Consider the following 25,918-nt stretch of genomic DNA (forward strand, 5'->3'; position numbering starts at 1 on the left):
CCCATTACGATCATTGTAATTACATATATACAATATCAACCTATTAAGTATCCTCCTCCCTTCCTTTCTCCACTCTTTATGTCTCCTTTTCAACTTACTGGCCTCTGCTACTAAGTATTTTCATTCTCACGCAGAAGCCCAGTCATCTGTAGCTAGGATCCACATATGAGAGAGAACATGTGGCGCTTGGCTTTCTGGGCCTGGGTTACCTGACTTAGTATAATACTTTCCAGGTCCATCCATTTTTCTGCAAATTTCATAACTTCATTTTTCTTTACCGCTGAGTAGAACTCCATCTATACACACATTTTTATTCATTATTGTTGTTACTACTTGGAGGTAGGGTCGCGCGCTAGCCCGGGCTGACCTAGAATTTACTATGTAGTCTCAGTGGCCTTGAACTCACAGTGATCCTCCTACTTCTGCCTCCCCAGTGCTGGGATGAAAGGTGTGTGCCGCCGCACCCAGCTACATACATTTTTAAACGAAACTTTCCACCCTTGAGAAGACATCAGGGTCGTATGTAGACTTAAGAATAGGATGTGGGCTGGAGAGATGGCTTAGAGGTTAAGGCACATGCCTGCAAAGCCAGAGGACCCACATTTGATTCCCTAGGACCCGTGTAAGCAAGATGCACAAGGTGGCACATGTGTCTGGAGTTTGTTTGCAGTGGCTGGAGACCCTGGTGCACCCATTCTCTCTCTAGAAATAAATAAAATACTTAAAAAGGAAAAAAAAAAAAAACAGAGTAGGATGTGCTGAAGGAACTGACTAGTTGAAAGCCTGAGAGAACTTCTTAAACTGTAAAAAAAAAAAAAAAAAACCCTACTTATAATGTAAGGCTATTTATATGCTGTAATAAGGTGATGATGTGGGTGTATTTAATTCAGTGCTTTATATGAGAATTTGGGATGTTGAGCATTTTCTAAGTATTAAAGTTACTTTCTTGTTGCTGATACAAAGCACCTGGCCACACTGGCAAAAGGAATCTGGCCATGACACCCATATAAGGCCACCCTCAACTTTTCCAGCAAGGCTCTAGTTCCCAAATGGCCACCAGCTGGGGACCCAGCATTCAGAACACATAAGCTTATGGGGGACACCTAAGACAAATGACTATAATAGGAAAAATCTGTATTTGTAATCATATATATGGTGATGAAGGGATTTCTTTATAAAAATGCAGTATTATTTCCTTTATCATTTCAGAAGGAATGTGTCATCTGAATAGAATTGTTATATACTTAAATAAAAATAGTGCAGGAACTTTTTGTGTATATATAGAGTATGCAGAATTTTAAAAAAAAATTATTTTCAAGCAGAGAGGGCGCAAGAAAGAGAGTGAGAAAGGGCACCCCAGGCCTCCTGCCATTGCAGACAAGCTTCAGACGCATGCGCCACTTTGTGCACCTGGCTTCACGTGGGAACTGGGGAACTGAGCCCAAGCTGTCATGCTTTGCAGGCAAGTGCCTTCAACTGCTGAGCCGTTTCTCCATCCCTGTGTTTCTGAAGCAGGGTCTTCTCACTGTGGTCCGGGTTGACCTTTTAAAGAAAAATTTTAGAAAACTCACTAGTTTGTTGAAAGATAAAGCTAGCCACAGATACCAAATTAAACATCCATTTTTGAGTTGAACATCAATGCTATGTGTGTCTCCAAAGTTAAGTAGTCCATTGCATTTTATTTGTGTGTGTGATTTTAATTTTTTGTTTTAATTGTTGTTTTGTTTTTCGAGGTAAGGGTTTCACTCTAGCTCAGGCCGACCTGGAATTCACTATGTAGTCGCAGGGTGGCCTAGAACTTGTGGCAATCCTCCTACCCCTTCCTCTGTTTTAATTGTTTTTGAGGCAGAGTCTCACTCTAGCTCATGCTGACCTGGAATTCACACTGTAGTCCCAGGCTTGAACTCAAGGTGATCCTTCTGTCTCAGCCTCCCTAGTACTGGGACTAAAGGCATGTGCATATTTCTTCCACTGAACTGTGAGCTGTTTTTTTTTTTTTTAAATTTTTAAAATTTGTTTTGAGTTTTCAGACAGTCTTTCTGTAGCTCAGGCTCACCTCAAGCTCACGATCCTCCCCCCTCATCCTGCTGAGGGACGGGGCTGCAGGAGCGCACCATCACATTAGTCCCAGTGCCAGGAACTCTTGGGCACAAAGAATAGGGTCAGGTCACTTAATACTGTCACGTCAGCCAATGTGAACACTTGTCTGTGTCACTGAATCTTCATGAGAAGACTGCACTCTTTTGCCTTAACTTTTCTTCTGGTGTAGTTATATATATATGCTGACTACATTAGAAGTGCATTGTGAGGAGGAACTTTTTGTTTTTGTTTTTGGTTTTTCAAGGTAGGGTCTCACTCTAGCTCAGGCTGACCTGGGATTCACTCTGTAGTCTCAGGGTGGCCTTGAACTCACAGCGATCCTCCTACCTCTGCCTCCCGAGTGCTGGGATTAAAGGCGTGCGCCACCACGCCTGGCGAGGAGGAACTTTTTTGAGACAGTCTTACTGTGTAGCCTGGATTGTCTTGAACTTGTCATGTAGGCCAATCTGGCCTTGAATTCAGGGTCCTCCTGCCTCAGCCTCTTCAGTGTGGGGATTACAGGAATGTGCCACCATGCCAGCTGTAACTTGATATTATTTTTCTTTTCTATATTCTCTTTAACAACAGTTTAAACTAATGGGTAGTAGGCATTCCCATACATATGATTGGACTGAAACAATGTTGGTAGCTCTTACTTCCTTATCGGGAGCTTGCTAAAAATACAGTCATAAATAAGGAATTTGGAAGAGATTCAAAATGCTAGCATGTACTTGCCTATCAGCTTGTGGGCCTGTTTAAGTTCCCATATTTTTGTGGAGGAAAGAGCTAGGGCTTAGGGACAGTTTTATTCCTTGCTCTTTAGTGGCATGTTTATTTTTTATGTGTGGCTTTCTAACTGTGCCGCAGATCCTATAAGTCAGTGGCTCTCAGATCAGCTGCATAATCATCACCTGGGGTACTTGGTAGAAATGCAGGTTCTCTGGCCTTACTCCAGATCTCCTGAATCAGAAACTCTGGCAGTGGAATGCAGACAGTCTTATGTGTTTTTATGACATGTTCTTTAAATGTCACTGAGGAATGACACTGTCTTTAAGAGAGGGCTGGAGGCAATAATTATGTGCTGAAGAGAAATGACTAGCAACCCATGTAAAAGAACATAAGTATCTGAAGCGTTTCAAAGGGAGGCGTTAAGATATAATGTAATCCTTGCAACTTGATAGCTTAAGTAAACTGTATTGCTGACATCATAGCTCTCTATGTGTAAGTTTATATTCAAATTTAAAAATGAGAACCATAAATTAGTCAAGTTCTCTAATGCTTTATTTTGGAGTTTCAAAAAAGTAAATACATTTTACCTTTTATAACAAGTGACTAATATCTGAAAAGTGTCCCAACTGGCATTTTTGTGTCTTTTTTAAATACACTTTTTTCAAAAGTTCAAATTTGAATTCTAACTCTCATAATATTTTTGTGTGTGTCTCTGTGTAGAGTGTATGTGTGGTGTGCTGGGATGTATGCATTTGTGTATGACAGGTGCGTGTGCCCTGTTGTGCACGTGGGCTCAGGAGAATGCTGGGTGTGCTCTTCCTGCTCATCCACGTCTTGAATTCTAACCCTTAAAAACACCTTAAACACTTTAAGCTCATTTAAAATTTTTCAGTTAGCTGAGCGTGGTGGCGTACACCTTTAATCCCAGCACTTAGGAGATAAAGGTAGGAGGATCATCGCCGTGAGAGTCAGAGGCCAGCCTGGGACTCCAGGGACTCGAGAGAGAACAAGTTCCTGAACAGCCTGGGCTGGCGTGAGACCCTGCCGCCCCGCCTCGGAAACAAGCAAATGACAGCACATTTCAGCCAATTAAGTGCTACATTTCAAGTATTTGAATTTTCTCTTAGATAGTGTGCATATTGATGAGCTTGCTTAGAAATAGAAGATTTATGTTTTTTGGGTTTTTTTAATTAAAAAAAAATTTTTTTTGAGGTTAGGGTCTCACTGTGGACCAGGCTGACCTGAATTCACTATGTATTCTCAGGGTGGCCTCGAACTCACGGCAACCCTCTTACTTCTGCCTCCCGAATGCTGGGATTAAAGGCATGTGCCACCACGCCTGGCTACGATTTATGTTTCTTATACAAATTGAGTCCTACTTTATCTGCAATGCTTGGGACTAGATGAGTTTTAAGTTTTGTAGCTGCTTTTGAAGACTTACGTCGATTTCAGTGGTTGAACAGTTCCCATCTAAAAATCCAAAACCTGAGATGTGTCATGGTCCTCAAAAAGTTTCAGATTAGGTATGCCCAACCTCTTAGCAAATAAGAATCAAATATAATATAAAAACAAACTTCCTGAGACTGGGGATGTAACCCAGTGGGTTGAGAGCTTACCTGGCATACCCACTACCCCCCAGCACCACAAAAATAAATATGTGAATGAGTGAATAAATAAATAATAAATTTCCTAGGGGTTGGGGATATAGTTCAGTGGTAGAACACTTGCCTAGTTTAATCCTAGCATCACAAAAACAATGGTAACAATACACAAACTTCCTGTTAACTTACAGACTAAATACTAAAATGTCCATCTAGTGTTTTTTAACTCTCTCGTTTCTATTGATTATGAAAACAAATTATATATCAGGTTGCTATGACAAAATACTTGATAAAAGCAACTTACCAAGTAATGGGTTCAGTTTGGCTTATATGTGCAGTGAAAAAGCAGAGATGAGTGAGGGCTTTAAGCTCGCTTTGTTTGTATTTAGTCTAGGGCCCCAGCCTATGGAATCTTGCGTTTAGGGTGGGGCTTCCCACCTCAGTGAACATAGTCCCTGGAAACTTCCTCACAAGCATGCCTGGAGGAATTTCTCCTAGGTGATTCTAGATGGCCAAGTTGACAGTATTAACCATCACAATATACCCTGTGGAAAAGCTTACAAAGCATTGTGGAAGTTTCTCTTGATAATTCCAAGTTCTTTTTCAAAATAACATGCCATTTTCTTTTTTTTTTTTTTCCCCCGTTTTCATGTATATATATACCTATAAAATACTTGGCAGAATGTTGACGTATGATTTTTTTTTTTTCAAGGTAGGGTCTCACTGTATCCCCAGCTGACCTGGAACTCACTGTATCTCAGGATGGCCTTGAACTTGTGGCGATCCTCCTACCTCTGCCTTCCAAGTGCTGAGATTAAAGGTGTGTGTCACCACACCTGGCTTGATTTATAATTTTTCAAACATTTATATCAAAAATATTTTCCTAGCTTACTCAATTTCTGTAGTTTTCCTAATTTCTTTTCGTAGAATGTGGTATGTATAATGTGTGCCGTGTGTGTGCAGGTGTGTGTGTGTGTGTGTGTGTGTGTAACATCAGGTGTCCTCCACGACTAGTCTTCCACTTGTGTCTGTGAAAGGGAGTCTCACTGAACCCTGAGCTGCCGTTGTGTGGTCGGATTGGCTCACCAGAGGCCCTAACAAGTCTCCTGTCTCCGCTCCCCACAGGACTTGGGTTACAGGTGTGTGTGATTAGCCAGTCCAGCTTCTGCAATGGCAAAAAAACCAAACAGTAAAACCCTGTCTCAGCGTGGAAGGAGAGGACACTGTGCTCCTTTTCAATTAAGTAATCCAATTCAGATGATAATATATTGCCAACCTGGGGGGTATTTAGCTGGGATTTAATCTTTATTGTGAAATTTGTACCAGTTACTATGTTTTAGACTCAAGTTAGTTTTACAAAAGGAAGTAGCTTCAATGTATAGCAATGTGTGTTCTAAGATTTTTGTTACAAATTAAGTTTTCTAGAGAAAAAAGATTTAAGAAACTGGTATTCTTACAGACTGGCCTCATAGTCTTAGTTCAGTCTTAGTTTTCCTTCAGGTGTGCTGATGATCTGTTTGGCCTCTCCTGTGTGGGTAAGCATCCGGGTTGTGCGCATGTGCAGTCCTGCCTGTGTGTAGTGTATCGTTTCACATATGTGCAAACGTATTTGAAGGATACCATTTTGAAATTGCTAGTTTAAAGAGTATATGCATTGATAGACTTAATAGAGACTGCCCACAGAAACTGGTATTAAACTGATTCACACGACCATATCACACACGTCTGCTTTCCAACATTTATTGTTGTTATTTGAGGTGGACTCTTACTGTGTGGTCCAGATTTGCGTAAACAACATTATATTACTAAATTATGGAATATTATTTGTCTAGGGATAAAGGGAAATATGATTCACATTAATGAATGAATGAATGAATATCCTTATTCGTTTGAAAAAGGGTCTTAGTGTATAGCCCAGGCTAACCTCAAACTACTTTCCTTCCTTCATCTCCAGTATTGAGAATATAGATGTGTGCCACCACACCTAGAGTATTTAACTTTAGTTGATAGTTTTCTTATTGGAGATTTAACTTTTTTTGGGGGGGGGGCCAAGGTAGAGTCTCAGTCTAGCTCAGGCTGATGACCTGGAATTCACTATGTAGTCTTAGGGTGGCCTCAAATTCACAGTGATCCTCCTACCTCTGCCTCCCAAGTGCTGGGATTAAAGGCATGCATTAGCATGCTTGGCTTTGGATATGCTTTTTTTTTTAATTTTTTTTTTTTTTTTGAGGTAGGGTCTCACTCTAGCCCAGGCTGGCCTGGAATTCACTGTGTAATCTCAGGGTGGCCTCGACCTCACAGCGATCCACCTACCTCTGCCTCCCGAGTGCTGGGATTCAAGGCGTGCGCCACCATGCCTGGCTTTGAACATCTTTTTAATATATTTTAATTTTGAGTTTCCTTTTGTATTTCCTTCTGTCCACATGTTCTTGGTATGTTTTTCTCATTCGTTCATGTCCCCCTCACCTTAGGAAAGCATGTACATTTTTTTTTCCCCCCGAGGTAGGGTCTCATTCTAGCTCAGGCTAACCTGGAATTCCTCAGGGTGGCCTTGAACTCACAGTGAACATCCTACCTCTGCCTCCCCTGTGCTGGTATTAAAGGTGTGCACCACCACAGCTGGCAGCACATTTTTTTTGATAACTGATACCTGTTTTTCTGGGTTTCATATCATTTGCAAATAATATTCCCTTTTTCTATTTTTATAGTCTATTCTTACTTGTCTGAATTGCATTGCTCAGCACCTCTAGCACTGTTAGATATTATGTTGAAAATAGATACCTTTGTCTTGATTCTAACTTATTATTAGTGCTTCCAGGTTTTTCAATTGTGTATGATATGGTTGCTTTTGAGTTAAGATTGAATTTTGTATTTAAGGGCTGGAGAGATGGCACAGTAGTTTAAAGGAGCTTGCTTACAAAAACCCTGAAGACTCCTGGGTTTGATTCCCCAGTACCCACTTATTGCAAGATGCACAAAGTAATAGTGCATAGTGGAGTTTGTTTGCAGCAGAAGGTTCTCATTCTCCCTGCCCCTCAAATAAATAACCAAAAATATGTTTAAATGTTTTATTTATTTATTTGAGAGAGAGAGGGAGAGACAGAGAAAGAGGTAGAGGCAGAGAGAAAGAGAAAATGGGTGCACCAGGGCCTCCAGTCCCTGCAAACAAACTCCAGACACATGTGCCCCCTTGTGCATCTGGCTCATGTGGGTCCTGGGGAATCCAACCAGGATCCTTAGGCTTTGCAGGCAAGCACCTTAACCACTAAGCCATTTCCCCAGCCCCGAAAAATATTTTCAAAAAATGAATTTTTTATTTTAAAAATTGGATTAAAATAAAATAAAAACAGGAAAAACAAACAAAAAGGTAAAAAGTTGTCTTAGTGCAGGGGTTGGAGAGATGGCTTAGCAGTTAAAGCACTTGTATGTGAAGCCCAGGGACACAGGTTCTGTTCCCCAGCACCCATGTAAGCCAGATGCACAAGGTGCACGTCTGTCTAGAATTTGTTTGCAGTGGCAGGAGGCTCTGGTGTACCCATTCTTTCTGCCCCAATCTCTCTCAATAAATGAAATTTTTAAAAAGTTGGCTTAGTGTATCAAGATAGAATTAAAGGAAGAAAAGATCTTGAGCTAAAAAACATTGGGAGGCTGCACAAATAATTTTTCTCCACTAAACCATAAGGCAAGTTGACTGACAGCCTATTGCCTCCTACCAAATACCTCAGTGTTTATTTTCTACAAGCAAGTGCTATCCTTTGTAACCACACAGCATCAGAATTCAGAAACTCTGTATCTACCGCTCCATTCTTTATTTTTAATTGAAATTTTTATTTTTTTAAATTTTTTTTCTCAATTTACATTAACATATCCCATGGTAATACCCTCCTCCCCCCCACTTCCCCCTTTGAAATTCCATTCTCCATCATATCCCCTCCCCAACTCAATGAGCCTCTCTTTTATTCTGAGGTCATGATCTTTTCCTCCTCTTATGATGGTCTTGTGAAGGTAGTGTCAGGCACTGTGAGGTCATGGATATCGAGGCCATTTTATGTCTGGAGGAAGCATGTTGTAAGGAGTCCTACCCTTCCTTTGGCTCTTACAGTCTTTCCTCCATCTCTTCCACATTAGACCCTGAGCCTTGGAAGGTGTGATCGAGATGTTACTCAGTACTCCAGTCACTTCTTTCCAGCGCCGTGATACCTTCTGAGTCGTCCTAAGGTCACTGCCATCTGAAAAGAGAAGGTTCTCTAACCACAGTGAGAGTAGCGTTAATATAAGGGTGTGAACATTAAGAGAAGTGCTTGCTACAGCCCCACTCTTGTCTTGCCATTTGTCCCAACAATATCTTTGATAGTCAGGTGGGTTCACAATCATGCACTCCACTGGAGCTTTCTGTCTCAACCGGAGGAGGTTTTTCCTTTGCTTTTATGGACTAACGCCTGCAGAGGTGGAAGGAAGATTACTGTGCAATGACTCTCATTTTGAGTGCCCCATGTTTCCTTAGGACTGGTTTCCGGTTAAGTCTCTTCTGTTGGAATATTACAAGTGTCCTGTGGTTGTGGAGTGTCAGGGCGTTCCTGTGACTCACACTCATATGACACAGCCTTTGCCTATCCACTTTAAATAATGTACCATGACCATTTAACTTTGAAGTAGTTACCTTATTTTGGAGGACATAATGTCAGAGCACTTGAGACAGCCGAAACGTGAACACATAGGATGGCCATCTTTGCCTTTCCTTCTGCAGATACATACCAGATGCTTCTCTTCTTTGAATTGCTGTCAGTCTTTTATTATTTCAATGAGATAGTCTTTTAATTGAAATACAAAGTTTAACAGCTTATTGAAATGGAAATAAAAGCATGATAGCACCTGTCTGCATCTGGAAGGTTATGATATTAGCGAGTTGAATTTTAGGTTTGTTATGGTATTGATTAAATATAGTTGATTCTCATTCAAATTAAGCAGAGTTAAGTTTACTGATTTATACACTAAAATGTATTTGGACAGTCCTCAGGATTTTTTTTTTTTTTTTTTTTTTTGAGATAGTGTCTAGCTCTAGCCCAGGCTGACCTGGAATTCACTGTGTAGTCTCAGGGTGGCCGTCTGTTTCTGCCTCCCAAGTGCCACGATTAAAGGCATGCACCACCATACCTGGTTATTCCTCAGGATTTTTTAGGGATGTTGTAATGTTGTCCTTACATGTGAAGTTCTTGCTTACTTGATTGGGAAGCATTACAAATACATAAATAACGTTGATTTCTATCTCCCTGGGTTAGTATAATGAAAATTAGGGATGAGAGGAGCCAATAATTACCTTTATGGGGCCTTAAATGGAGCTTCTGCCTTACCTGACATACAGGTCTTATGAGTTATTTGTATAAGGTAATATTTGCAGTACTGTGAGTTTTTTTTTGTCTAGGTAGGGTCTCATTCTAGCCCTCGGCTGGCCTCAAACTCACAGCTATCCTACCTTGGTCTCCCAAGCATTGGGATTAAAGGTGTGTGTCACCACACTCAGTGCAATGATGTTTTAATTCTTTAAGTGAAGGGATAGTGTCTCAATTCTGCGCCTTCCCGCCCTCCGCATTTCCACTGGAGAGTTGTTTGCGTCGCTGGCTCTGGTCACGCCTTGGGGAAGGCAGCACTGCGCAGGAGGCCTGTGCTTCTGCTTTCCTCCTCCTGCGTTCCTTTCCTGACAAGAGGATGAGGAAAAACGGGGATTTATTCCCTACAGGGGAGGACTAGGATAAAGTTAAAGGATCCCCCATAAAATTTAGACAGATTATGAAACAATTTGGAAGATTATATGAATTCTGTTAATTATAGTCCCCTGCTTTCCCCATAAGGAGAGACCCTTTCAGAGGTATAAAGGACCTTTAGCAAGCCACGCACAACATGTTGTATGTGCTGTGGTTGTATTTGTACCACAGGGAGTCTGAAGTTAACTGCAGTAGGTGTCCTTTGTTGAAAGTCCTCCCTCCCGCGTCCACACCTGCTGTGCTGCTGCCTGGGGATGGCTGTGCGGAGCAGCTGACGCCTTGCGGCCGTCTGTGCTTTCCTCCCGCTCTGTGAGGTGACGGCGCTGACCTGAGCTTCGTCTTTCTCTTCCTGCGCAGGCTCAGATCGCCTTCCTTCAGGGGGAGCGGAAGGGCCAAGAAAACCTGAAGAAAGACCTTGTGAGGAGGATCAAAATGCTGGAATATGCTCTTAAGCAGGAAAGGTAACTCGTAGAATAATGTTCTCTTAACTGTCATCATTTGGTGTTATTCCTAAGATGAGTACTCCATATTTTCTAATGTAATATGCTCTTGAACTTAACAGTGTCTAATAGACATTTTATGTATGGCTACTCTGTGTTGAGTTTACTGACTATTAAACTCATTTATATGATTTAAAACATTTTAGTCAAATTTCTTTGTATTCTGTCTTGTCTTGTTTTCTTCTTCTTCTTCTTCTTCTTTTTTTTTTGTTTTTTTTTGTTTGTTTCTTTGAGGTAGAGTCTCAATCTAGTCCAGACTGACCTGGAAACATCAAACTTGGTGGTGACCTTGGGATGACTCAGAAGGCACCACAGTGCTGAGATGGAGTGAAAGCACTGAAACATCTCGATCACACCTCAGGGTGGCCTTTTTAAAAATTAAAAAAAATATTAGTTATGTACACAGTGTGTATACAGCCATATTGGTACCATCGTTAACTTCCTCCCTGTCCTCCCAGTCTGAAGGGACCCTCCTCGGGAAATGTGGGTGGGGGTAGCTATCAGTTATGGGGAGAAGGCAATGTCTCTGTGCATAATGTCCCAACAGGTGGCTATAACAATCTTTCCCTCACTTTGCGAATTTCCTCAAGGTGGCCTCGAACTCATGGCCATTCTCCTATCTCTGCCTCCCAAGTGCTGGGATTAAAGGCGTGCGCCACCACATATGGTCTAGTCTGTGCCACCATGCCTGTCTGATTTTCCATTTCTTTTTCTTCCTACTGCCCCCCCCCCCGTTTCTCTTTGTGATAGCGATGTTAGGTAAGCACTTCACCACTGAGCTATATTACTGGTGCTCAACCTTTTCTTTACAGGTTTTGATTATAGAGGAATTTTTTATAACGCTTCTCTTCGCTTGTCATCTAATCAATTTGATGTTTCTTTAAAAAAATTTTTTTTATTGACAACTTCCATAATTATAGACAGTAAGTCATGGTAATCCCCCCCCATTCCCTTTGCAACTCCACTCTTCATCATTTCCCCTCCCCCTCTCAGTCTCTTTTTTTATTTTGATGTCATGACCTTTTCCTCCTGTTATGATGGTCTTGTGTAGGTAGTGTCAGGCATTACTAGGTCATAGATATCCAGGCCATTTTGTGTCTGGAGGAGCACGTTGTAAGGAGTCCTACCCTTCCTTTGGCTCTTACGTTCTTTCTGCCACCTCTTCTGCGATGGACCCTGAGCCTTGGAAGGTGTGATCGAGATGTTTCAGTGCTTTCACTCCATCTCAGCACTGTGGTGCCTTCTGAGTCATCCCAAGGTCACCACCAAGTTTGATGTTTCTTAACAAAAAGTTTGTTCTGGCAGACTACACTGAGGATCTTTTTTTTTTTTAATATTTTTTGTTCACTTTTTTATTTATTTGAGAGTGACAGACACAGGGAGAAAGACAGATAGAGGGAGAGAGAGAGAATAGGCGCGCCAGGGCTTCCAGCCTCTGCAGACGAACTCCAGACGCGTGCGCCCCCTTGTGCATCTGGCTAACGTGGGACCTGGGGAACCGAGCCTCGAACCGGGGTTCTTAGGCTTCACAGGCAAACGCTTAACCGCTAAGCCATCTCTCCAGCCCGATACTGAGGATCTTTTTATAAACCTTTTTCCCCTGTATTTTGTTCCTTTGCAATCAGCTGTTATCTCTCCAGAAGCTAATATTACCTTCCTATTTTGCTAGTGTTTAATCAAGTAACTGTTAGATCACAAGTGAAGGAAAATGGGTCATGAATGAGTTTTAGAAACTATCAGGTGAATTAAGTTTCTTTAATGGTTCATCTTTGAATTGTTCTGTCAGCAATCTGAGATAGTGTAGATGTTTTCAGTAATTTGATAGTGGATGTTAGAATCTCTGTTTTGTTACTTTTACTTTGTTCTTGAGAGTCACTTGTTTAATTTTTTGAAGTTGGCTAGTGGACTCAAAGCTACTGTAGAGTAGCCTTCAGCAGATGATACTTGTGGCTGTTGAGAAGCAGGTGCACCAGAGCTTTATCTGGCGCTAAAACGGGGTGTTTCTTATACTTTGAGAAGTTGATTGAGAGATGTTTTAGGGGAGGGAAAAAAAAATATTTTCAAAGTACAAAATTTGTGAATACTTGAGATCTCCAACTGTCTTAATTGTAAGCTTAACCAAAGAGACAACCATAACAAGAATTTATTGTGTAGCTGTTTACCATGTACCAGACCCTTAACTTTCAAAGTAATTGTAGTGGAGCTGCGGTCAGATCTACCCAGGTTTTCTGATTCAGAAGCCTGCACTGGTTACCAGTCTATTACAGAAATTGTGTGTATCATGTGCATGTGTGGACACGTTGATGTGTGAGTGTGTGTCCTCATGAGTGTGGCGGCCTGATGTTTCTGTTGGAGGTCTTCCTCATTCGCTCTTCAGCTTACTCTTTTGAGACAGCATCTCTCACTTACCTTGGTATCAACAAGTCATGTAGACTGGCTAGCCAGTATGTCTGAGTCCCTCTTGCCTCTGCCTTCCTAGCGCTGGGATTATAGGGCTGTGCCACCCTGCCTGATCTTGACACCAAAGACCTGGACCTGGGTCTTCATGTCCTCATGCTTGCCCTGAGCCGTCTTTCCAGCCCTCAGAATGTTTCTGTTCTAAAATGTACTAATGGAAAAAGAGCTCTATTCTGTCCTTCACCCACATTCACCAATTACATGTTTACATTTTTACCTTTTATGCTATCTGTATTATTGTTTATTTCCTAAATTATTTGCTTAATTATTTCTTAAATAGTTAAATATACATTTTCTTTTTTTCCCTCTGTATTATTATCTAAGAGCAAGGACTTATTCTTATGTAAGCACAGTATATTATCAATAAGGAAATTTAATGTCAACAGAGTTCTGTTCGTTCAAATGTCCCAAGAGTGATCTTCATATTATTCTTTTCTCCTGCCCCAGGATCTAATCTAGTATCTAGTCTGGGAACATGCTAAGGTTTTAAGTTTGAAATATGGTGAGATACATTTTAAAAAGATCACCCAGGGACTGTACTAGAAATAGTCTCAGATTAAAAAAAAGAAGAAGAAGAGAAAGAAAAAAACAGTCCAGGATAAGAAATAATAATATGCTAAAATGGAAAGGCCTGTCTGGCTTCTGCATGAAACATTCTAAGAAAGAGAACTGAAAATTTTGTGGAGATTGTATAGAGAAGAATAAGAGAGAAAGGTAATCTAGGATTGATTCCGGGTTTCTGAGTTGAAAGGGAGAGAGAAAATGAGGGAGGAGAGGGAGAAAAGTCAAATGAACAAAAGAATGATAGTGAGAGTTCAGATATAAAATAGATAATAATTGTCATGAGAAGGAAAGCTTGCAGTAGCCACAGGAAATAGAAATGCTTGGGGAAAAGCCAATAAAAATAATAGCTTGAGAAAGAAGAAGAGAACAGTGTTTTGGAAGCAAAGAGAGCAAGGAGTTAGGCAACTGAAGGCCCAAGCAATCTCCCAAGTAAGTTGTATATTGGGGAAACCATTTGGATTGCCCGTCAGCCACCTACTGATCTTGGCGCCAGGGCGAAGTCAGTAAGGTACTGAGAGCATAAGCGAGGTCATGGGCATGTGGCCGTGAGAAGGACAGAGTGGTGGCTGACTGTTTTCAAGAAGTTGGACTTTCAGCTACCTGAGTCCACGGAAGATTTCTTTTTCTTAATAATGGAAGGTTCGGGCTGGAGAGCTGGCTTAGTGGTTAAGCGCTTGCCTGTGAAGCCTAAGGACCCTGGTTCGAGGCTCTATTCCCCAGGACCCACATTAGCCAGATGCACAAGGGGGCGTATGCATCTGGAGTTCATTTGCAGTAGCTGGAGGCTCTGGCATGCCCATTCTGTCTCTATCTGCCTCTTTCTCTCTCTGTCACTTTTGAATAAATAAATAAAAATAATTTAAAAAATAATGGAAGGTTCTTCAGAATAAACAAGATTTGATTTTCTTGGAGTTTATGGAATGACTTGGGAATATTTCTGAAGTAGTAGCACATTTGTTAATTTGGTTTAGTTTTTTTTTTTTTTTTTTTTTCCTGAAGAATCTCACTCTGTAGTCTGGGATAGCCTCAAATTTGTGATCTACTTGCCTCAGCCTTAAGTGTAATAAATTAAGGAATACAGCATTTTCTTTGTGTCTTGGAGCTGCAAATCATTTAATTTTTTTTAGTCAAGAATTTATTATTCTAACTTTAAGACTTGGAATTATAGATATGTTTTGGAGCTTGAGAATATTTCAGTGTTTTCATACTGATATTTTTCATTTAGGAACTTAAAAAGTTTTTGGACTGAGGAAAATTTGAAATACAAATGTGGAGAGATTGATTACTTTTATATGCATCTCCAAAGCTTTAGCAGTTAATGTATTTGTCCTGATTCATTTCAGAGTATATTCTATATATTGTATCATTTCAACAAAAACATTAGTGAAGATAGGACAATGTAATGTGATACAGTTTTTCTAAATAGTCTCTCAGATCCACAATTAAATGAAAACTGAATTAGTAATATTATACATGGATGATTTACTTAAAAGCAGATTTATCAAAGTGTTTCTTAACTACAGTAAACTTTACAAACTAAGTGAATTTACATTTTTTTTTATCAGTATAGTGTTTAATTTGATACTCATTTAGGAGCTTTAATTCTGAGGAACCTAAATATTACTATACAAAGTAGAATTTTGAAATGTTTCTCCCTTATTTCTTATATATTTCCACTTGGTGTCGTTTTTCATTCATCTTTCACTACTATAGGAACTCACCTGTTTTCTTTCTAAGATTGCTATGTTCTAATTCTCCTTCAATGTCTACAGAGGAAGAATGATGTTATCCTCCTGCTTCAAAATACCCGGTTAATTCCAAAGTTATTCTTTTTTTTTTTTTGTTTTGTTTTGTTTTTCAAGGTAGGGTCTCACTCTGGCTCAGGCTGACCTGGAATTCACTATGTAGTCTCAGGGTGGCCTCGAACTCTCAGTGATCCTCCTACCTCTGCCTCCCGTGTGCTGGGATTAAAGGCGTGCGCCACCACGCCCGGCCCAAAGTTATTCTTTTGCCAAGTGGGCCCTTTTTCCAGTGCCCTCTCTGAACTTCATTCCTTTCACTTGTTTTTGATCCAAAATATGGTGTTTGCTATGTTTTTTAATTCAGTGGTAGTCCTTACAGAAAACTCACATCAACGCATTTGTGTTTTTGTAGCTCCTACTTGTTCTTTGGAGGTTAGCTAAATCTCCTGTATACCTTCTTTTCAGTAGTTTAAAAAAATCTTTATTAACAACTTCCATAAATATAAGGGATAGGCTGTGGTCATAACCCCTCCCACCACCTTCCCTTCTCTCTCCCAAGTTGAGTTGTTTTACTTGGTAATGCCTTTGACAGATGTAGATAATCTTTATTTACATTCTTACAATATATGCATTAAAGCTCTTATTGTTACTACTTTCCTGTTTCTTAGTCATCCTCTTGTTTCCGCTCTTAACTGACTACAAGTTGTAGATCATTGCTAGTAGATACCATCTGTCACATCATAGGTATTTATTTAATAGAGTAATTCGTTGAAATACATCATTATTTTTAGCATCTGCATTAAAGATGTGATTTGGTATGTTATACTTCCAGCATGTTGTCTATAACAATGTGCTTTGAAACAAAGCTGTAAGACTTCTTTAATATATTATAATTATTATACATTTTTATGTTATCCAGTAAGCACCAATTTGGGTGCCAAGATATGTATGAGAGACATGAGATCTGCTTATCTTTTAGTTAGAATGAGAAAGAAACAGGATAAGGAATAAGAAAGTTGGGTTGGAGAAATGCTCATTGATTAAAGGTGTTTTGCTTGCAGAGTTCAACAGCGTGGGTTCAATTTCACGTTACCCATGTAAAGCCAGATGCACAAAGTGGTGCGTGCACCTGGAGTTCATTTGCAATGAGCACCAGGGGCCCTAGCATGCCTGTTTTCTCTCTTTCCTCTTCTCTCTCAAGATAAATAAATATATTTTAAAGAAACATAAGTTAATAAACATGGGAGGCCGAAGTATTAAAATAATGGGAGAACATACTTGTTTTGAAAGAATGTTACTTAGTTAGAGCAGGATTCTGTTAGTAAAATAATCTTCTAGCAAATTTAAGTTTCTAATGGAACATTGATTTTAGGAGCCAGGGCTTGTTCCAAATCCCATAATTCATATTTTGCTGTATTCAAAATTTTTGTGAAATGTTAATTTATAATGTTTCCATTTTTTCCTATTTATTTTATACAATATTTTGTATTCTTTTTAAAAAATAAATTTGTTGCAATTTTTACTAAGGCCACTAGAATGCACTGTAGTACAGTGTGTTAGCATAAAAATATAAATGAATTTAATAAAATTGAAAGTGTTAACATGATCTGTTCTCAGGCCAGTTATATTCAGTTGCTGTTTTTATTTCTAAGGGTGATACTATTATTTTGGCTTATGGTAGATGAAGTATGTTTCTTGAAAATGTAAAGAATCTGTTTATGTTCTGATAACTGTAAGTCAAATTAATATATCTGTAAGTCTTACCCTTTGATAACATTATTAAAACTATATTTGAATAGGTTTGGAAAAAATTGGTCTAGTGATGAAATCTTATCAGTAATATAGAAAAACATGTTCTAGGTAATTTGGGCCAATCATATCTACTACAATTAAAAAAGGAAAAGAGCCAGGCATGGTGGGCACACGTTTAATCCCATCACTGGAGAGGCAGAGGTAGGAGGAGCGTTGTAAGTTTAAAGCCAGCCAGGAACCACAGAGTGTGTTTCCGGTCAGCATGGGCTAGAGTGAGACCCTATCTCGAAAAAAAACAACCAACCAACCAACAAAAAGAATATGTAATATAATTAGCCAAGTAATAAAAATAGTCTCTGTCTGCCTTAGTTCACTATTTTTTCCCCTAAACAAATCTTATTACCTTATGTTAACGTTCATATAGCCTATCAGAAATGTTTATATATATGAAATGTACCTATCAAAAAACCACATGAAAAGTAATGTGTATAGTATTTATATATTACATTTTTGCTCAAGTTTATAAATTAACCCCTACAAATACTTTTTCTTTCTTTATAGAACTTACTTATTGTGAAACCATATATACAAGACATAGAGATTAGTATAGAACATGTACATATACTCACCATCTATTTAAAGAAACAGGACACTAGTATTCTATAATTTACAGGTTTTCTTAAGATTCTCCTCCTTCTCCTATAAAGCTGAGGATTTTCTTGTTTTGGTTGTTCAAGGTAGGGGTTTTGCTCTAAGCCCATGCTGACCTGGAATTCACTATGTAGTCTCAGGGTGGCCTGGACTCACAAACTCTCTCCTATCTTTGCCTTCCAAGTGCTGGGATTAAAGGTGTGCCTCATCACCCAGTAGAGAGAAACAGAGAATGAGGGAGAGAATTGGTTCACCAGGGCCTCTAGCCGCTACAAACTCCAAATTGCATGTGCCACATTATCTGGCTTTATTGTGGGTGCTGAGGATTGAACTTGGGTCGTTAGGCTTTATAGGCAAGTACCATAACCACAGAGCCATCTCTCTCTAGCCCTGATGAATTTTTTAAAATCTGATTTTTCTGTTAATGACTGCAGAATGATTATCATTGCATAATAATCACAGAAGATTTCAATAATTTACAAATCTGAGCAAGTAATTTTCATTCCCTGTATGTTTCTTGAATTGTAATAAACCTTATGGAACCATATTTGGTGATGTATGCCTGAAATCCTATCACTTGGTAGGTAAAGGCATGATAATTAGAAGTTCAAGGCCATCTTCTGCTACATAGTGAATTCAAGGCCAACATGAGACCTTTTCTTAGAAAACAATCCCTCCACCCCCCAAAAAAATGTATAGTGTTGCTTAGGACTTTTTCTTTTTCAAGGTAGGGTCTCACTCTAGCCCAGGCTGACCTGGAATTCACTATGTACTCTCAGGGTGGCCTTGAACTCTCAGTGATCCTCCTACCTCTGCCTCCTGAGTGCTGGGATTAAAGGTGTGCACCACCACGTCTGGCCTTAGTTTCTTTTTTGTAAGAAATAAAAGCTTTCAATCTTGGGTGCTTCCTTTTTCTTCCTTTATTATTTTGGTTCTGAAGATTTAGTGTTATTTTTATTATCTGTGTTAACTTATTGAATATTTGCTTACGAATAGTTTCATTATTTTAGGGATAAAAAGTAAATACCTCAAGAAGATGTGGTCATTTTAGTTATACTTGAAAAAAATTTATCTAGTTACAGTTTATTATGCTTAGATCTTAGTTAAATCAGACATTTAAAACAAGTTAACCAGAAATAAGAACATTCCATTAACTAATAGAAGACAGTCTTTCTCATTCAGAATTCTTTCTGAGTAACAAAGGGTATATTGACTAGGAGAAAAAGAAAGTTATTCATTACTACTAGAATATCTTACCAATAGTGATGATTTCTGGATCCTTGAATTGTTCACCCTAAGTGTTTTGATAAATTGTCATTACCCAGCAAGGCATATAATATTACAGATGCTTTTTCTTTTTTAAGAAAAACTCAATTTGGAGAAAGATTAGTCTTACCAAATTTAATTTCACATTCCAAACGTTGTTTTAATTGCTTTTATAATACAGTTCAACTCCTAGTCATCAAGAAAATTTGAGTACAACAGGAACTTGAATGCATGGTTCATTTGTAATTATAGAATGAAGAATTAGGATTTCTTCTCTTATTTCTTTGTTTTCTTACAATGGCAATTCTTGGTACAGAAACAAAAAAGGCAAGTGCTTTTTTGTTAGATTTTGATACCATGGATATCTGTGAACCTTGGAAAGTTCTAGGAGTATAGCCAGGGCTGTTACATATTTAAAACTATTCTATTACATACCTTAAATTTCATTTAAATATATCTTAAGATGGTTTGTTTTTTCTCATTTCTTTGTTAGAGCCAAATACCACAAGTTGAAATATGGGACAGAATTGAATCAGGGAGATATGAAGCCTCCAAGTTATGATTCTGGTAAGCTAACTTTAAAGGAAGTTTAAATGATTAAAAAAGAAGCTAATGTCTGATATTACTATTTATAGAAACAAATTTAAAACTGTAAGTTAATTTTTAATTACTTGCAATGTATTTGTCTAACCTGCTTTCCTTGACACTAATCATTGAGTATCCTTTTCCACCTACTTCCTTCTGTTTTCTTCCTCCTCCTTTTTTAGCTCAGCATTTTAGCACTCTTAAGTAGTAGAAGGTTCAGGCTTCCATGGGGTACAAGAGCACCCACATAACCTTTCCTTGCACTGTTGGGAACTTGGACATGTGCAGTAAAAAGTACACGATGCCCTCGTAATCCTGACCTCCTAAAAAGGAGAGAGGAGTTCTCTTCTCAAAGCTAACCCCTTACCCTGGACCCCGTGGGGCCGAGGGGAGGGATGGAGGCGCAGCCCCGTGGTGGCGCACTTTGGCTTGTACTGAGTCCAAACTTCAGCCTTCAGTTCTGCAGACAACAGCTACAACCTGATTCCCTGTTTCAGATTGTTTTGTCCTTGCTTGCTCGGAGGAAGTTCTATACACAGAACATGTTAACTGATTGAAATACTATCTTTTTATGTTATTTTTCTTTTCCCTCCCCTTCTGTTCAACCACCCAAGAATTCAAAATAATATTTGTAATATGCATATTATTCACCTATTAGTATGTATAAAGGGAAAGTGAAAATAGTGTATATTTAAAAAGTTACCATATTTCAGATAGGTGAATTTTGGACATGATTTCAGATTTAAGTATTTAATTAAATATTAAAGGTATTGGCAGTCATTTATGTCTTCAAATAAAATTTATACCCTTAATTGTAGGGGTTTATTAACTTTAATTCTTAAAATATTTGTTTTTATCTTCTCAAATATTATTTGTATGTGGAGAGAATGAGTGCACCAGAGTCTTTTGCTGCTTTAACAAAGAATTGATAATGATGGACTCAGAAAGGATAAATTGTGAACTATTGAGTTTATTCAGGGAGATATTATAAACTATGGGATTTGTTTAAGGGAGAAATCACAAATTGTGGGGCTTAGGAAGCAGTCTCATGTAGAAACATTGCATAGTTTATAAGGTTCATTTAAGAGAAATTGAGGTGTGGGAAAAAAAGAAAATCTGGAGTCAAGCTGCAAGCATGTGGACTTAAGGGAACGGAGGCTTTTCACGAGAGATTGAAGTAAGGCTTCCAGCACGTGGAAAGCAGACTCTAGGAGCATGTGTAGGGAAACTGGGGAAGAACCTGTCCATGGTAGATTCAGAAACCAGAGGAAAGTCATGTGTAATCAAAGAGAAAAATAGTTTTATGCACTGCCACCCCCACCCCCCCCCAAGCCAGGCTGGGTGAGGTTGAAGCCGGACTCACATAAGACCTTGTGGCCAGAAGAACAGAGGTAGGCAGAGCAGAGAAACTGAAAAACAATGCTAAGCGGCGTCCATGACAGGAGGAAGACAGGAGCTTCTGTAGGCAAGGGAAAGACCCGATTGTTGGTTGTAAATTTAGAGGGTGGATCCCTGGATCCCATCCGGGCCATCTGTCTAGGTAGCAGGGGCCACTGTAGATCAGTCTGTATCAGACACAAGTTCCATTTCTGCCATTCTTTTTTTATGATTTTATTTTATTTGTTTGTTTGAGAGAAAGGCAGGGAGAGAATGGGCGCGCCAAGGCCTCCAGCCACTGCAAACAAACTCGAGATGCATGCGCCCCCTTGTGCATCTGGCTTATGTGGGTTCTCAAGAGTTGAACCAGGATCCTTTGGCTTCGCAGGCAAACGCCTCAACTGCTAAGCCATCTATCTCTCTAGCCATTTCTGCCATTCTTGTGTCAGGGTGAGATTGCATGTGAGGTGGTATCTCTTCATTCTCTTTGAGCCTTAATCCCTAACTGAAACTGTCTAAAAAAGCTGTCTTTCTCCTATCCTCCTTCAGGAGGACCAGAAATTCAAGGTCATCCTCAACTACATAGTGAGTTCAAGTCCAGTTTGGGATACATGAGACCATATCTCAAAACAACAACAACAAGAAAAACAAAAAAACAAAAACAAAACAAAACAAACTGGTAGGAAATAGAATGTAAAAAGAAAAGTGGTAAGTGCTACTTTAATGGTAAAACAAAAGCCTGGAGGTCTGGAACCAAGAAAAGAGTGTTCTAACCAGCCCTAATAATCAATGTCCAGAAGGCTGCAGGAGGTAGTGGCATGCAGGTCACTGACGGTGTGGTTGTCAGCAGTTTTAGAAGACAGGTGAGGACAGAAAGGCACCATACAGTGAAGACCGTGCAGTTGGCTTTCAGGAAGCTTAGATTGTGAAAGTGGAGGAGAAGGATTGGAAAATAATAGTGGAAAGATAAGAAGTCAAAAGAAAGAGAGTAAGGCGGCGAAGAGGAAGGGGAAAATGAGATGTTTTTAGAGGAGGAACCAGTAAAGGGAAGAACAAAGATGTAAAGAGACGATAAAGCTTGTCTTGAGAGCATGGCAGACCTGCTGAAAGGAAGAGCATGTCTTACTGTCCCACGAGCACTCAGATGTAGGGAATTAGATTTGTACATGTGGATTTCATTTTGGTGGTTCGTCTTAAAAAGGAATATCCATATAGTAGTTGTATGTATGAGAGAAAATCAACTGCTTATGAAGGGTCAGACATTCAGAAAAGTAGTTGGTCAGGAGGACAAACTCTGAGGATTTACTTAGTTTTTAACTACGAGCTGTACTGCTTGGACAAGCCGTGTGCTGATCCTTCCGCCGTGTTGTCCTCTTACAGCCCTTCCCCCACCCACGGGGAGTCCTGAGGTGCGCACCTGTGCTCTGTCCACGCAGGTAGTTCCCTTCTGCTATCAATACTGCTCTTGCAAGGCATGTCTCTAATACAGATTGCTGGTCATGAATTCTTCCAGCGTTTGGACATCTGGAAAAGTATTTTGCCTGCTGACGCTGTTTCTGATGAGACATCAATTATTGTTCTTAGCTGTTCCTTTGTACATTATGTAAATTTTCCTCTTGCAGTTTTTTAGATTTTTTTCCTTTCTTATCTGGTTCTAAACAATTTTATTTTGTTCAATTTTAGTATAGCTGCCCATCTCCACGATGTTTGTTAAGCTTGCGGTTTGTTAACTTAGAACTTTGGTTCACTGACATTTGGATCTTTTTAACCATTGTTTCTTTTTTTTGGTAACACGCTCTCATATAGCCCAGGCTGGATTTGAATTCCTGATGCAGCCATGGATGACCTTGAACTCCTAATTCTCCCAACTCCTCTTCCTAAATGCTGGGATTATAGATGTGTACCACCACACTCAGCTTCTCAGCCATTATTTATTGTATTTTATATTATTTATTTATTTATTTGAGTGAAAAAGAAGCAGAGAGAGAAAATTGGCACACCAGGGCCTCCAGCCGTTGCATACAAACTCCAGACACATGCACCACCTTGTGCATCTGGCTTACATGGGTCCTGGGGAATCGAACCTTGGTTCTTTGGCTTTACAGGCAAGCACCTTAACCACTAAGCCATCCCTCTAGCCCCATTATTTCTTTAACTACTGGTTTTGTTCCTCCTCCCTGTGTTATTATCTAGAAGCTAGTCAATTTGAAAGGGAAATTATAAGGTTCATCTTTTTGCTTCCCTTCTCTCTGGGATCATATTCTTTTATCCTTTTTTTAAAAAATATTTTTTGTTCATTTTTATTTATTTATTTGAGAGTGACAGAGAGAGGGAGAGAGAGAGAGAGACAGAGAGAATGGGTGCACCAGGGCTTCCAGCCACTGCAAATGAACTCCAGACACATGCGCCCCCTTGTGCATCTGGCTAACGTGGGTCCTGGGGAATTGAGCCTCGAACTGGGGTCCTTAGGCTTCGCAGGCAAGCGCTTAACCGCTAAGCCATCTCTCCAGCCCTCTTTTATCCTTTTATATCTAGTGTTTTGAACATTATTTCGTCTATTTGGTTTTATTGTTTCAGTCAGGATGGTAAATCCAATCCCTATTATTCCAACTTAGTTAGAAGTAGCAGTCAAATAATTTTAATAACTGAATAAAGTAATGTCTGTTTAGAAGTCCATAGTATGTATCTTCTTTATTAAAAAATCATTTTTTTTTCAATGTAGGGTCTCACTCTAGCCCAGGCTGATCTAGAATTTACTATGTTCCAGGTAGGGTCTCGCTCTAGCTCAAGGTGGCCTCAAACTCATGAACTCACAGTATCTGGGATTAAAGGTGTGTCCTACTACAGCTGGCTTTCTTGGTCATTTTTGAGTCAGTGTTTCACAGCTGATTTGGTATTTACTCTGTAGCTCTAGGCTGGCCTCAAACTCACTGTGGTACTCCTACCTGAGCTGAGATTAAAGGTATGTGCCACTATCCAAGTCTAAAAATATTTACTTATTTATTTGTAAGGGCAGAGAGAGAAAGTACAGGAAATTAAGAGAAAGTTAGCCTCTTTTAGGCAGTTTGTTATAGATTGAGGCCCAAAGAAAACCAGGAGATGCCATCTCACCAGGCCTGGTGCAAGGACAGAAATGAAACTCCTGTCTGATCAAAACAGATGTACAGTGCCCCTGCTGCCCACAGCCTGGCACTTTACCTAAATAAATGGCCCAGGTGGGCTGGCCCTGGGGTCCACCCTGCAAATCTGAAAACCAGCTGGGCTAGGTGTGGTGATGCAAGCCTTTAATCCCAGCACTTGGGAGGCAGAGGTATGAGGATTGCTGTGAGTTCAAGGCTACCCCAAGACTACATAATGAGTTCCAGGTCAGCCTGGGCTAGAGCAAAAACCTACCTTTAAGAGTGAAAAGAAAAAAATAAATAAATTAAAAAACACCTAAACCAACCAAACAAATAAAAAAACCCGGTTGGGTTCTCCCCTGTATACCTGCAGCCTCTTGTCCCTTGCCCTCTCTCGGCACGACCCCCGGGGCACGTGGATCTCCCTCGTTTTGTTCTGTGCTGTTTGGACACATGCACAGCCTCCCTCCCCGTGGCGGTGGGAGAGCGCTGCACTGCTTCCTGATCTGAGCTTCTCGGCTTGCCTCTGTGTGTGTAGGGAGGGGGAGGGACGTGAGCGGGGGTTCCAGGTAGGGTCTCACTCTGGTCCAGGCTGACCTGGAATTAAATATGTAGTTTCAGGGTGGCCTTGAACTCACAGCAGTCCTACTGCGCCTGCCTGCCGAGTGCTGGGATTAAAGGCGTGAACCACCACGCTTGGCTTGCCTCTGTTTTATAGTTTGGGTAATTTCTCACTTTGGTTACTTGTACAATTTTCTTCTGTTCTCCACGTCTACCACTGTGTGTGCTTCCCTTATGCTCCAGACCTACCATGTGGGTGATCGTGGTAGGTTCTCTCACCAGCTCTAGGCTTGACACCTGTGTAATCTCTTTAAACTCTGGGTAAGCATGAGTGTAACTCTCTTCATTACTCATTTCTCCTCTGAATCCCTTGCTCTCTGCTCGATAGCTGCCCTCTCAGTTGTCCTTGAGCCTCACCGTTTGCCCTCCTGGCCTGTTACCATGGGAAGCACGTGGCCGAGGCCGTGCGGATTCCTCCTATGTCTCCCCACACGAGCTCCCACATTCTGCTCTCCACAGTTTTGTGGCTCTCCTCTAATCTCTCTTTAATAAGCCTCAGTTTCTCTTAAATGAGCATTTGTGGCTTTACTCCAATTTTTATCTAAAAACCTCAACTTTTCTTAAAAGGGACTGTGTAAACTATGCAGTGTTTCCACATAAGAGCATGTTTCCTACTTCCCACGTGTTCATGATGGCTTTAGCCTCCCTTCCTAGATCCTAATCTCCTTTAAATAAACTCTACAATGTGTGGTTCCCCCAAACAAACTTAGTAATTCATAACCTTTTGAGTGCATCTTTATTAATTTTTTATTAAAGATAGAACAGAAACCAAAACTTGGGGTTCATAAATTCTGGGTTCCCCCTCCTGAACCCCCAATCCTATATCAAAACTATGTGCACGCTAGAGTCTCTTGCCACGTACATGAACTCCAGATACATTGATGCGGGATCATAAGGTTCAGGGAGAGCCTGTGAACCCTAACTTTTGGGTCCTTATCTGTTTTAGCAAAGAATTCAGGAGGTACATACCCCCACAGGTGGAAGGCAAAGTACCAGAGCCAAAGAGCCTTCATATAAAAGACCAAAGGAGCCGGGCGTGGCAGCACACACCTTTAACCCCAGCACTGGGGAGGCAGAGGGAGGAGGATTGCCTTGAGTTTGAGGCCACTCTGA

General features: G+C 40.1%; 1 protein-coding gene across 1 annotated transcript in view; it reads left to right on the plus strand.

Moving 5' to 3' along the window:
* The window catches only part of Strn (striatin), a 102,283-nt gene that overhangs the window by 25,468 nt on the left and 50,897 nt on the right, over window positions 1-25,918 (plus strand). The window contains exons 2-3 of the mRNA XM_045137246.1: window positions 10,529-10,632; window positions 19,597-19,670. Of these exons, the coding sequence (XP_044993181.1) occupies window positions 10,529-10,632; window positions 19,597-19,670 (178 nt within the window). The remainder of the gene's footprint in view (window positions 1-10,528; window positions 10,633-19,596; window positions 19,671-25,918) is intronic.

This window comes from Jaculus jaculus, chromosome 18 (assembly GCF_020740685.1).
Source record: "Jaculus jaculus isolate mJacJac1 chromosome 18, mJacJac1.mat.Y.cur, whole genome shotgun sequence".
NCBI classification, from domain to species: Eukaryota; Metazoa; Chordata; class Mammalia; order Rodentia; family Dipodidae; genus Jaculus; species Jaculus jaculus.